This window comes from Salvia hispanica, chromosome 4 (genome assembly GCF_029641045.1).
Source record: "Salvia hispanica isolate PSC_SH4W2 chromosome 4, Shi_PSC_v1, whole genome shotgun sequence".
NCBI classification, from domain to species: domain Eukaryota; kingdom Viridiplantae; phylum Streptophyta; class Magnoliopsida; order Lamiales; family Lamiaceae; genus Salvia; species Salvia hispanica.
In genome coordinates this window covers 704,915-718,590 of record NC_142695.1, presented here as the reverse complement: position 1 = coordinate 718,590, position 13,676 = coordinate 704,915, and the positions used below count along the sequence as shown (strand labels likewise).

Here is a 13,676-nt window from a genome sequence, read left to right as displayed (position 1 = left end):
ATTATGCAAAAAAATCAATTAATTTAATTACTAACTTAAGTCAACACTTATTTAAATTTGATTCCAATTACATTTGATTCACATAATTGTAGTTGATTTGCATAATTATAGATAGTAGTTATATTTGATTTATTACTAGTAATATTTAAAATAGTTCCATAATAGTAGCATATCATATGTAACTCCTAATTTTGTGGGAATAGTGGGATTATAGGAGCAAAATTAATTTATATGCGTGTAATTAGTTGATTGATTAACCTATAATTATATTACTCCACACCATATCATAGTTCAATAATTGTTTTTTTTCATAGTTCTATGCATGCAATGAATGTAAGTATAATTTTATTTAGCCATTTAATTAATTAGCAAACTAGGCCCAGCCCGGCCCACTTGCCAAATGGGCCCGGGCCCCGGCTGGGCTCATTAAAAATACCAAAACCCAGCCCCGGCCCGGCCCGCTTCAGACATGGGCCTGGGCCGGGCTGGGCCTAAATATCAGTGGGCCTCCGCGGGCCCACTTGACACCTCTATCTGAGAGGACGAAATTACCTTGCGCAGGCTAAATCGATTCAGTCTGATTCCGTCGCCGGGTACTGAGGACCACCACTTTCTTCTGCTATGAGTGAGATCTGATATGAGTTTTTTACTTTGTGCTGCTTCCCCAAACGAGATGTGAAAATGAGCGATGGGCAATTGGGGAAAAAGGTGCCTTAATCAGGCACATCGTTCAATGCCGGCTAATAAACTCCCAAAATTTTTGTGATACTAACACATCGATTATTACATGAATAGTGCGGGCCTAGCATTATAAAAACGGGCCTCAGCCTAGCAGCTTTAAGTAACCAAACGCTATGTATATTGCAGATATGAATTATAATCTGTCTGAAACCTAACAACCAAAATGACTTCTTAGTGTTAGATAAATGGAATTCATAGAACTATAGTAGTCTCATTAGATCATACGCTTTCTTCATCAAAATAACAAGGCAAGCTAAAAACAAATAAGTAAAAGAAAACATTCAAACACTGTTTTCACATTGTTGTAAATACACATTATTATACAATCTATATATAATATACCCGTTGAACAAGAAATTCTATGAATACGATGAAAATACAGGCTGCAATGTGTTAAAACCAAGATATAGGAAGCCTGCTGCATTGGATTGCCAGTTAAGATCAGAAACAACCACCAAAACCATTCCTATATAAACCACAGCTCTTCAGAAGATAAAAACCATCTCAACAAACCAACAGAGTATATTCGAGATGGCGAAAACCGGGCTGTTTTCACTTCTCTATCCTTTGTTACTTGCAGCCCTTGTGCTCAACTGCCACTGCCTAGAAAGAAAGGTAAGTAACTCCAAATTTTACGAATCTCACTACCTATCGATCTCGATCTGAAAGTAGCTGTTCTCTTTGCAGCTTCATGTTGTCTACATGGGAGATAAACCTCAAGAAGGACTATCAGTTGCTTCCAAGCATCATGGGATGTTGCATAGAGTGCTTGGAAGGTTTGTTTCCAAACATACACATGAATATCACAAAGTTGAATTAAAGATTATAGCTTCATCTACCTTACTATTAAATGGATGAGAATTGATCCTTGTTTAAACATGGTTCAGTGCTTCGGCAGCCAAAGACTCACTAGTCCACAGCTATGGAAGAAGTTTCAATGGATTTGCAGCAAAGCTCACTGCTGAGGAAGCCGCCAGAATTTCAGGTGAGTAAAACCTATCCTGAAGCTACAAAACAACCAACGATATTCGGTTTTAACTCAATAGATTCTTGCAGAAATGGAAGGAGTGGTTTCAGTCAATCCAAGCCGCAAGCACAAGCTTCACACTACGAGGTCTTGGGATTTCTTGAACCTCACCACAGACAAGCTCGGAGCAGCACCTGAATCAGATGTTGTCATCGGCCTCCTCGACACTGGTAACTAACTTCACTGGTTGCTTCTATTTCCTATGATATGCAATTTTATGTTATTACATCCTATGAATGTTGTCTGTGTCTGTAGGGGTCTGGCCAGAGCATCCGAGTTTCAACGACTCCGGTTTCACTTCTCCACCAACTAAATGGAAGGGAGCATGCACAGGAGTAAACTTCACTTGCAATAAGTAAGCCTTCTCTTCTTTATTTTACAATATATCGGATTGGCTAATTTAAATTCTATTGGCTTTGTGAGTGCAGTAAGATCATCGGAGCAAAGTTCTATCATAGTGGCGAAGGTTACTATGAAGGAGAAGTTCCTTCACCAAGAGACACAGAAGGACACGGAACACACACAGCATCAACTGCTGCAGGAGTTGAGGTCGATGCAAGCTACTTTGGTGTAGCAGCAGGAAAAGCACGAGGAGGTGTCCCGAATTCACGGATTGCAGTGTACAAAGTCTGCTGGTTGGATGGGTGCGATGATGCAGACATCCTTAAAGCCTTCGACGATGCAATCGCAGATGGGGTGGATGTAATCTCCGTTTCATTGGGAGCAGGCTGGCCTCTTGATTACTTTGATGACAGTATCGCCATTGGATCCTTCCACGCCATGAAGAACGGAATTCTCACATCAAACTCAGCTGGAAATTCCGGTCCTTTCCCTGTGTCAGTTTCGAACTATTCTCCATGGAGTCTCACTGTTGCTGCCAGCACCATTGACAGAAAATTAGTTGCCAGAATGCAACTCGGAAATGGCCAAATCTTCACTGTAAGTCGCACAAAAAATCATTTCTAAAAACAGAATCATCTTCTGAAGCTAACAAACTGAACTTCATTAAATGAAGGGAATCAACATCAATACCTTTGAGCTCAATGGGACTACTTACCCTCTGATATGGGGAGGAGATGCTGCCAACTACACTGTCGGTTCCAATCCAGAAATCGCCGGCTGGTGCCTAACCGGAGCCATGAATGCTGATATAGTGTCTGGTAAAATTGTGTACTGTGACACAATCTGGGATGGTTCTGGTGTTCTTCTAGCTAATGGTGTTGGAAACATCATGTCCGACGTAAACGTTGAAAATCTCGACGTCGGCTTCAGCTGGCCTCTGCCAACTTCACTCATCAGCCCCTCAGAAGGGAAGAGCGTTCTTGAATACATTAGAAGCACAGAGTGAGTGTTGAGTAACCTTAAACGTAACTCTCTTCCATAATCAAGAACAGATTATGTAACACATTTTCCCATTTCAGGAATCCCATTGCAACCATTTTCTTCACTGAGGCATGGAAAGACGCCATGGCTCCCGATGTTGTTTCATTTTCTTCCAGAGGGCCGAGCCCCGTCTCTCCAGACATTCTCAAGCCTGACCTCACAGCACCTGGTGTGGACATTCTGGCTGGATGGTCTCCTCTGTCACCATCCTCAATCTACTATGGCGACACGAGAAGCACACTCTTCAACATCATTTCTGGCACATCCATGTCTTGCCCTCATGCCAGTGGTGCTGCCGCCTACGTCAAAGCTGCTCACCCCAATTGGTCACCGGCTGCCATTAAATCAGCCCTCATGACTACAGGTGAGTGAATTACCTTCTCTGCGCTCATACTATCAAATATGTCTGAAGAGTTGATGAACACTTTTGTTGATGACAATCTTTCCTTGATGATCAGCTTATGTCATGGACCCGTCCAAAAGTGAGGATCTTGAATTCTCATATGGTTCGGGCCAGATCAACCCAGCTGCTGCAGTCGATCCTGGACTTGTATTCGATGCATCAGAAGCAGACTACGTCAACTTCCTCTGCAAACAGGGATACAACAGTTCCACTCTGAGGCTAGTGACAGGAGACAACAGCACTTGCGACGGTATAAAACCCGGAAGAGCATGGGATCTCAACTACCCCTCATTCTCACTGTATGTAGAAGATGGCCAGCCGATTGATGCCACCTTCACCAGAAAAGTGACCAACGTTGGTGCAGCAAACTCAACCTACGTTATTTGGACCAACCTTGGAGGAATCTTTGGTGCTCCAGGGCCATCACTATTCAACGTTACAGTTGAGCCCACCACCCTAGCATTCTCAGCAGTTGGAGAAACCCAAACTTTCACTGTTAGTGTGACTGGACCAGCCATATCACAGCAGCCAATCACCTCAACTGCGATCTATTTGGTGGAAGCAAGCGGAACACATATGGTCAGGGCCCCACTCGCGGTCTACAACTATATCCCGGGCGCTCCTTACAATCTTGACGATGATTCGGTATCTGCATCTCCCCGCCGTTCTTCTGTGTACCAGAAAGTTGGGAAAGTCGCACATCGCAAACCACTCCCATAGTTCTCTCAAGAAACCATGGCAATGAGAGGGCAGCACCAAGATTAAGCTGCACATTTTCTGATTAAATGCATCAATAATGATCTGTTACCTGGGGATGAGTCCTTGAACGTAGCCAAGCTGCACTCAAGGCCACCAGGGTGTTAGAAGTGTTCTCATTTTGTGGCAACAATGTTTTTTTTTGTGTCATGCAGTTATGCAGTTACAAATATAGGAGTACTGTATTAAATAAGACTGTTGCCAAAGTTCAAGAAACACATGAATTACTCTCTCTTCCTTTGTCTGTTTGAATATTATACAATGAATAAATTCTACTCTTGAAACAGAGTATCTGTCCAGTCAATAGATGTTTCATGAAGCTTACATAATCAGCCAAACACAGTTGAAAAAATTCTGAATTCAGGGAAATAGATTCACAAGTAGCATGTCACACTTGTTATGAAAAGAATTGATAGAACCAATGAAACAAATAGCTCCACAAAAGTAATTTAAAATTTCATCTAATTTATTAAATGTAGCAATTTAATACAACACGGAATCAACAAATAAACGACAAGCTCTTACATGTAATATGGTAACAGGAATAACAGAGGGAATGCATTCAAGCACAGAATATAAGAGGAAATGTATTCAAGCACAGATCAAGAAAGACAAAAAAAGAGAAAGTAAAGAAAAAGAAATTGATGCCATCCCATGGCAAACATTAGGATCTCTGTTCTTCAAGCTACAGGAGTCTTTCGGTTTGGCTTGAATACATTCTGGATGAGGGACTCCTTGATGGACAAGAGCTCCGGAAATTCCTTCTTCAGTTTTGAGGCATCAAGCTCATTATTACTCCTCGGAGCCACAATCACCTTAGCCTGCTCCTCAAGAGTGAAGTTCTTATAAGTGAAGCTAGGGTCTATATATTCCCGATACATCTCCAAAATCTCATTGTGACTCACAACTCCGGGATTAGTGAAGTTGTAGATTCCGGTGAGATTCCTCTTTGCCATCTCAATGGATATTGGGAGAAGTTCATCTAAGATTGTCATGGAGTTTGGTATATTCACAACCTTCTCATATCGAGTAATCTTTGTAATGAAGTTACGAGGGTTAGAAAGATCAGAAGAGATGGGCATCCTGACTCGCAGGGTGCAGACATTCTCATAGTTGTTCAATAAATCCTCAACCTGACAAAACGTGAAGAAAACTAAAATCAGGATAAACCAATAAGCAAGAGATGTTTCAGTGTCAGAAGATGGAAACCGATTGACTTCCATTCATGATAAATCATCGTAACAATTATGAGAATATGAATTAAGTAGCATACACAACAGATCCAATCATCTTAACATCACAAAAGGTACCATGAACAATATTACCCTATCCAAATTGGAGAGAAGGACAATTTAAGATCACTAAATGTAGGTGAATAAAACATCTATTTTACTATACGAGTTAGAACTCAATCGAACCTAACTGCAGCAGACCCACATATCAAACGATGAGATCCAGGCAGCTGACAAGAACACTATCGATCCAGTACGCAAGCACGATCAGATAAACAAAAAAAGAAATGACAAGTGCAAGCAAATCATGGATACAAAAAAATGTGATCTATCAAGAGTTGACTTTTGCAAAAAGAAAATCTTAGTTTTATACACTTTATTCTTCATCTACCTAGTAAAGGAGTCCAAGAAAAATGAATAATATATCTTCATTCAATTCCCACCTTAATAATCATCAGATACAAAAACCTTTCACCAAAACAGCTTCAATTACTGCAACTAAATGTAGGGCCAAATCAAATTCATATCTTTACCAAAACAATTCCCCAAATAGTACTTCCATTAAACCTAAATCAACCATTTCCACCTTCTTCTCCAATAAAACACCAAATCAGAAGCAACACTACATCGAAAAAAACAGAGATCTTTCAGGAAAACCGCAAGATCTCGATATGTATAGAGCACAGGTGCAAATCATGAACAAAAAAATGAGATCTATCTAGAGTTGACTTTTGTAAAAAGGAAATCTTTGGTTTATTCTTCATCTCCCAGGTAACAGGAGTCAAAGAAAAAGAATGGAATATGTTCTTTCTATTCCCATACAAAAACATTTTACCAAAACAAGCTACAATTACTGCAATTAAACATAGGGCCAGAGCAAAATCATATCTTTACCAAAATAATCCCCATAAATCAACCAAATCGAAAGCATAGATCCACATTAAAAAGCGCAATCAAAGAGCAAATCCATGACTTAAAAAGAGGGAGGGAAGAAATCTGACCATTGCTTTGGTCTTGGAATAGAAAGATCCGATAAAATTGGGAGTGTCCTCCTCCTTGAAGCCGATGCCGGAGCCGAGGGGGTGCGCGGCGTCGTACTCGAAGATGCATCCGGTGGCGTAGTTGATGAGGACGAGGCCCTTCTCCCGGCAGACGTCGGCGAGGGTGAGGGTGCCGACGACATTGGTGCGGATGGTCTCGACCTTGTGGGACTCGCACCAGTCGACGTTGGGGCGGCCGGTGACGCCGGCAGCGTTGAAGACGTGGGTGGGGCTGACGGCGGCGATGTCGGCCTCGACGTCGGCGCGGTTCTGGAGGCGGGCGGAGCCGTAGACGTAGGCGATGCTCTGGGCCTCGCAGAGCTTGCCGAGGAGGCCGCCGATCCAGCCGGTGCGGCCGTAGATGAGGAACTTGAAGGGCTGAGCTGAGGTGCCGTTGGCGGTGGCGCCCATGGTGGAGATTGGGGATCGGGATTGGGGAAATGGAGGGATGCGGTGAGACTGTTTGATTTAATGTCTGAATGAATGAATGAATGTGATGGTCGATTTTTATAATGACAAAACTTTCATAGGCTTTGGACAAGCCTCAATCATCATATTGTGTGAAATGACGGAATTACCCTTGTCAATTTGAAATGTGACCAACGACTAATGTGGTGTTGGATGAGATTAACTTATTGTATTGAAAATTATTAAATTTGTGATATAATGTGATTATAGTGTATAAGAATATTTTAGTACAGTAAGGGGGCGTTCGGTTTGCAAGATTGTATCTCGGATTAAATTAGTAGTGTGTTTGATTCATGAGATTTAGTTCTTCAACTCAATTGATAATCATGAGATAATTAGTCATAGCTAATTCTCTATGACTAAAATAATCTCGCAACTCAATCATAGATTATATTTTGATATTATTTTGTTTAGTAAACCGAACATCACCTAATTATTGAAGTTGGTCATATATAGGACCCACCTATAATCGGGATTGAATTTGTTCGGCAGTGTCACATTAAATAGATTGGGATAAGTCAATACTTGGATAATGATACGAGTTTTTATGAGATGTTTAGTTTTTTTTTTTTGTTTGGTTACAAGTGGAGAGCCAAAGCTCCAGGGATACAAATGCTTAGGCATCAACAGATCGTGAGACAGACTCACCTATCTTATCTAGCTGAAGTAGATGACCGACGCCTTCTTAGGATCGTTTAAAATAAAGAAAGAAAGGTTAAAAGGTGATTAAAGTAATAATGGAAAAAGAGATGATATGTGTATTAATTAGTGTTAATTTTTTAAGAGATATAAAAATATAACATCTTAGTGCAACTTAAAATGAAAATGTAACATATAATAAAACTCATATTTGAGTAATTAAAAATGTGATCATGTGTATCACATGCTTTTCTTCTCCTTCAACATTATTAAACTCTCCCACCAACAAAAGACTTTCATAACATTATTAAACTATACCACGCCAAATACATGTTCCATTAATTAAATTGTTTGTTCAGATTCTCTTTTCCGATTTGGTTCTGTTATAATTTGGTAATTAATTTTTCCATCATTTACATTCATCACTTCACTAATTAAAAAATAGTTATTTTTGGATCATATTATATTGAAATTATATACTACATACCTCCCTATATCCTTAAAAAGATCTACTATAAGTTTCACAATAAAACAAAGTGTTTATTTGAGCATCTATATGTATGCAAGAAGTTTATTTAAATAACTCTATTGTCAAAAAGATTATACTGAAGTATTATTTTCTGATCATTTACAAAGTAACATGTTTGTTTAAATTATTATTTTTGTTTCAACGCAATGTTAGTAACCAATTAGTACTATGAGTAATTAAATAATTCGATTGCCAAAAGATTCATATGCATTATGCATATGAGCTAATAGCTGGAACCCAGCTGGTTATATTAATCAAATTTTGTATTATGTATACTAATTTAAAATACTCACGATTAAGATCATGGGCACCTCATTGTTATTTTATATGATTAATTACAAGCTTGATTGGCTGTCGATACCTTAATCGCGTCGGTTTACACTAATCGAGTTAGTTCTTAAAATATATCCCAATTCCCAATAATATATCTTTATGCTTTTATTTTGTGAAATATGAATATAAATAATTTATCTTTATGTTTCATTTATATCGGAACTCGATGGTTTAAGGTTCCTTTTTTTTTAATTTTGGATGAATGGACTAAATTATTACAGTCCATTTTATTATTACAAAATTAATTATATAATAGTGAGACGCATTTCTTCCATCAACTTTCATTTACGATTCTTAAAATCTACATAAAGTTAAAGTGAGATTTTAAATCGTGAAAGGTTGTAGTATTAAACTGTAGTCAAAATATTAAATTAGTGGTGATCAACACAATACGAAAACACAACATAAACGCGAACGAAATTAAAAGGCCATCGTCTAGCCTTAATGTGTTTGTATGTTTATTGGATTGACTTAATAAGGACACAATAATTTCACGTTTGATTCTGAGTGAGTTCGAGTTGGGTTCGACTGGTGAAGCCAAAGTAATGCAAATATGGAGCTTACAAACCTTTATTCGATTCAGTAAGTTTATAAAATGCTATAGCACCTCAAACATCACATTAAAGTATTCCATTAATTCTATATAGATCTTCCATAAAAAAAGATCATCAAGTTGCTTAAACTCATAAACTATTCAATTTTGCGTTTAGTGTGGTGATTCTTGATTATATGAATTCAGAATAAAGTTAAAGGGCTCATCGGTAGTCAACTAAGAGTGTATTAATAATCCTTTTATTAAGATATCAAAATTTCCAATTAATTGTATAATCTCAGCTACATAATGCAACCATGATTCCACCAGATGCATTGATGTCGAGGGTAGAGTAGTAAATTAACAGAAGAAGAGTTTGTATTTTCAAAAATATAGAGTGGCAATATCATTTTCAAGAATCTCAGATCGGATCTTTAGACATTTTGCTTCATTTCTTACACTTCAACCTTTTTGAGGAGGTAGTTGCACAACCAATCCATCATTTTCTTAATTTTACTTTCACTTTCTTTCTCTTTCAAAATATAAATTCATAAATTGGAGTACTATTATTGGAAATTCTAGATATTATATACTACAGTATTTAAAATCGATTTTTATGTGTTAATTTATTGGGGTAACTGCTTTTAAAGTCATCAACTTTTCATGAATTTCGGTTTTTCCCACGAACTTTAAAAAGTTCGTGTAATGTCACGAATTTTATTGTTGGTTGTCATTTTCCCATGTCAGGTTTTTCGGTCTGATTCAAACTGTTCGTTGCCTATTAAGACAATGTCCAAATTCTTTTATCTACTATCGTTATCTTCGTCTTCGGAATAGCTTCACGTGGGTACCTTGTACGCTTCAATCAGAACTCGGATGAAGAAGTTATGGTCATTTGATGAAGGCTGCGACCTTGTACTATCATAATGGTCATAACTTCTTCATTCGAGTTCCGATTGAGGCGTACAAGGTACCCGCGCGAAGCTATTTTAAAGACGAAGATAACGATAGTAAGATAAAAGAATTTGGACATTGTCTTAATAGGAAACGAACAGTTTGAGTCAGACCGGAAAACCTGACATGGGAAATGACAACCAACAATAAAATTCGTGACATTACACGAACTTTTTAAAGTTCGTGGGAAAGACCGGAATTCATGGAAAGTGGGTGACATTAAAAGCAGTTACCCCTAATTTATTTTAGATAATTATTGTGTTATATATTTGTATTTTTACAATAATTTAAGAAAATATTATTTTTAAAATTAAATATACATGGATTTACAAAAAAAATAACTTTTTCATTGGATCTGCACAACTGCCTTCAAATCAAATTGAAATTATGTGTCAATGTATCATAAACAAGACCCCAAGACAAACAAAAAGTAAAGGTAGAAACATGATGAACAACAACAACAACAAAGTTGCAAGAACATGATGAACAACATACAAAAATCCATTGCTAGCAAAAAATGGCATGCTCAAATAGTGAGATTTTCTTGAATCCCCGCGAACGTCCCGATGATCTTGCCACCTACGTCCGGGAACGTCTCACAGCCCGGGAGAGGGCCGACCTTCCCCGTTGCATCCACTTGCACAGGATACTTGAGCAAGTGTCCTCTCAATGGACTCATTTCTTCAGCCTCAAACTGTTGCCAGTTGAGTTGCCCCATCCATCTTATTCGCCTCACGCATTCCAAACTCTCCGGTTTCTCAAAGCACGCCTCCAACGTGCCCGTGTGCTCCGCCCACAGTGACATCCTGTATCCATATATCTGTGATGTACTATTTATTAGCACTAAAACATGTTCTTGATTTATTAGTCTTTCAAGTGAAGATTCATCTAGTTTTACCTGTGCTTTCGGGTGGGCTTGTTGGCTAGCCCATCTATGGCGAGGCTGATACGCGCCAATGGCAAGTTCAGTGTCCCTGGTCCCTTCCAACGAGCGCTGGTTGATGTTGGCAGAGCCCAATATCACGTACTCGTCGTCCACTATCATTCCCTTGGAGTGGACATAGATCATGAAGCGGCGGTTTCTTCTTGCCAGGGCCTAGGAAGTGATACATAGTCAGAAGGATACTAATAAGCATTCCAACATGAAGGGTGGATGGATGGATGGATGGATAGTGTACTTGTGGAGAATTTCCTGTGGAGTTTCTGCTATTTGATGACAGGCGCCTCTTGTCATCCGGTTCTCGACTGCCAAGGCAGAAGAAATTCAAGTAATCCTCGGGCGTCTGCTCTCTATCCAGCCTTGCTTCTACTAAAGCATTGTAGATTGTTTCATACATCATTTGCATTGTATTATACTGCCAAAACAGAATTCTCTGAGTTGCAGTGCTGGAGGGGACTCCTTCGGGCCACATTGGGACGATGATGTATGCTGCGAAACGCTCCCTTGCTCGGATCTTCTTGGCAATCTTGAGAGCAATTTCCATAGGGATTAGGTTGTTTGCACCTAAAAACAGAAATGGATAAACTGATAGAAATGAACACACAACTCTTTTCAAGTACTGTCACATTGAGTTCCTCACCCAAGTTCTTGTAAGCAGACCAACTGTACGATGACCCGAGGAAGTACTGGTTCTCGATGTAAATGAAGTGTTGAGCCTCGCGGATTGCCTTTACGTAAGCAGTGTGTATACTCATGTCTATGAACACATTCTTCCCACACATAAGGTTCTGTTTAATAAAGCTAAATGTTAACTAATTAATTCCTTCATTACAAGTGTAAAAATAGAGTATTCTTTTACCTTTTCTGTAGCCTTTATTGGATCCTTGGGGAAGCCCCTAACGGAATTGGAGTCGATGGAACGGAAAACCTGGACGTTCCATGCATTCGCATCGCCTTCTGTCACTTTAGCCGACTCTTCCAGTCCCATTATATCGGGGATTCGTTTAAGCTTGAGTAAGGAATCATCATGTGCCAGCATCATCTGGCTGTGGTGCTTTGAGGCCTTCAGCCATCGTTCCTCAAAGTTTCTCAAGATGTCGCACGCTGCTTGACCGTCAAACTTGCAGTGCAAATCATGCCATGCCTCTCTAGGACATCCCACAGTAGGCCCCTATTTGATATCATGATTGTGTAATAGAGAATAAATATAAGCACATCAACATCAAACATCAAGTAGAATTTAGACAAACATTACCACAAAATTGGGATTGTGATAGTCATCTTTGTGAACAGTATCCAATGTACTGAAGATTGGGTGTTGTGGAGTGTCATATCTTCCCTTGCATAGGTCAAGTCCTCCAACAAATGCTATGATTTTTCTTCTGTTGTTACCCGCGACCGCGTCTACGATCACACTCTTCTGGTGGTGAGTGTAGATTGTTCCTGTTTCCTAATGACAAACAACACATTATTCCACTTTGATTTTGAATTAAACAAGTGTATAAAGCAACCTGCTTTTTAGCCCAGCTGCCTTTTCCAGCACTTCTGGGACACAACAGTACTTTAACACACGAATTCTTGAAATAGCGTCTCGTTTCATCATCCCCGGTGTTCATAACACCTTCCTGCAGTGATTATGTTGAGACATTACAGAGAAACAAGAAAACAGCAGAGATGGTTGGTTGGTTCTTACTGTTTTATATCCAAATATGGTTGTGGAAGTCGGATCATCCCAAACGAGGAGAAGTATTCTCACTCCTTCTTGAGACTTGGCCTTCAGAAGCTCACCCAAGCAACTGTTGGTCACAAGAGGATCGTCTCTAACGAGGTGAACCAAATGGTAAATAGACCATCCTGTGATGTAAACCAGCCAACGGGCTTGAGATATCGCGTCATATATGTCGCGCCAACAGTTATTATTTCTATAGACTGTGCCATCACTCAACACCACATCAGGAAGTGAACCTTTATGGACATGAGCATCTTGGTAGAGTGTGACAGTTCCTCCTGTTCTAAGAGGGAAATAGGTACCTGTCACACCTTCATGGTGAACCGGCAGATACTCCATTGGTATATACTGAATCCATAGGCTCAAGGAAGAACCCCGGTTGCACGGCTTCCCATTCACACCAATGATGGGGTAAGCTCCAGTCATTCGAGCCCCGGTGATTAGTTGCTGTATAGGTATCCCAACAGCCCCTATGATCTCAGATCCCACAAAATCGTTGTCCTTAACGACGAACTGCACCTCTGTGCCGTAATGTGCTACTGGGATATTGAAATGCTGGTCCCAGACAGGATTTTCGTCGTCTCTTATCACAAAAGTCCTGCAGATTACAGCACCAGATATGGCAACTGTGACATAAGGGTCACTTGTTTGGATTTTCCCACAAAAAGTGCCTATCATGTCACCTATGCTATTGTTGACTAGATCCATGTTGGGGAGATTCTTGGCTCCCTTCACATGAATCTCCAGATTCCCATGAAGCAAAAACATGCTCAACGGCTTCATTGAGGTCTTGAATGGGACAATCTGCACTCCCTGACAATGGTATGAGCCATAGGTCAACTGAGGCATGTTGGCCATTGCTCTTTACCTCTCTCTTTACACTGGCAAATACTAGAATGATTTTATGTCCCCAAAGGCACTAACTGAAGAGGGTCTTCTTAAAACAACCATAAAACTCACCAAGCTTCAA

The 13,676-nt window shown here is 39.7% G+C and overlaps 3 protein-coding genes across 3 annotated transcripts; 1 reads left to right on the top strand and 2 right to left on the bottom strand.

The window, feature by feature from the left end:
* The first annotated feature begins 1,272 nt into the window (after nt 1-1,272).
* On the top strand, nt 1,273-4,326 carry LOC125194142 (cucumisin-like). Its single transcript, XM_048092195.2, has 9 exons — nt 1,273-1,356; nt 1,429-1,517; nt 1,629-1,726; nt 1,798-1,938; nt 2,024-2,123; nt 2,197-2,707; nt 2,784-3,112; nt 3,190-3,515; nt 3,610-4,326. The coding sequence occupies exons 1-9, from the start codon at nt 1,273-1,275 to the stop codon at nt 4,272-4,274; spliced, it is 2,343 nt and encodes a 780-aa protein (XP_047948152.2). The 3' UTR covers nt 4,275-4,326.
* A 429-nt stretch (nt 4,327-4,755) lies between these two features.
* Nucleotides 4,756-7,074, bottom strand: NRS/ER (nucleotide-rhamnose synthase/epimerase-reductase). Its single transcript, XM_048092194.2, has 2 exons — nt 6,544-7,074; nt 4,756-5,443 (listed from the first exon to the last, which is right to left on the bottom strand). The coding sequence occupies exons 1-2, from the start codon at nt 6,991-6,993 to the stop codon at nt 4,991-4,993; spliced, it is 903 nt and encodes a 300-aa protein (XP_047948151.1). The 5' UTR covers nt 6,994-7,074; the 3' UTR covers nt 4,756-4,990.
* Nucleotides 7,075-10,479: 3,405 nt separating this feature from the next.
* Nucleotides 10,480-13,468, bottom strand: LOC125193212 (phospholipase D beta 1-like). Its single transcript, XM_048090973.2, has 8 exons — nt 12,671-13,468; nt 12,489-12,602; nt 12,233-12,427; nt 11,837-12,148; nt 11,618-11,765; nt 11,216-11,541; nt 10,936-11,133; nt 10,480-10,857 (listed from the first exon to the last, which is right to left on the bottom strand). Exons 1-8 carry the CDS (start codon nt 13,412-13,414, stop codon nt 10,564-10,566), a joined length of 2,331 nt encoding a protein of 776 aa, XP_047946930.2. The 5' UTR covers nt 13,415-13,468; the 3' UTR covers nt 10,480-10,563.
* Between the last annotated feature and the right edge of the window lie 208 nt (nt 13,469-13,676).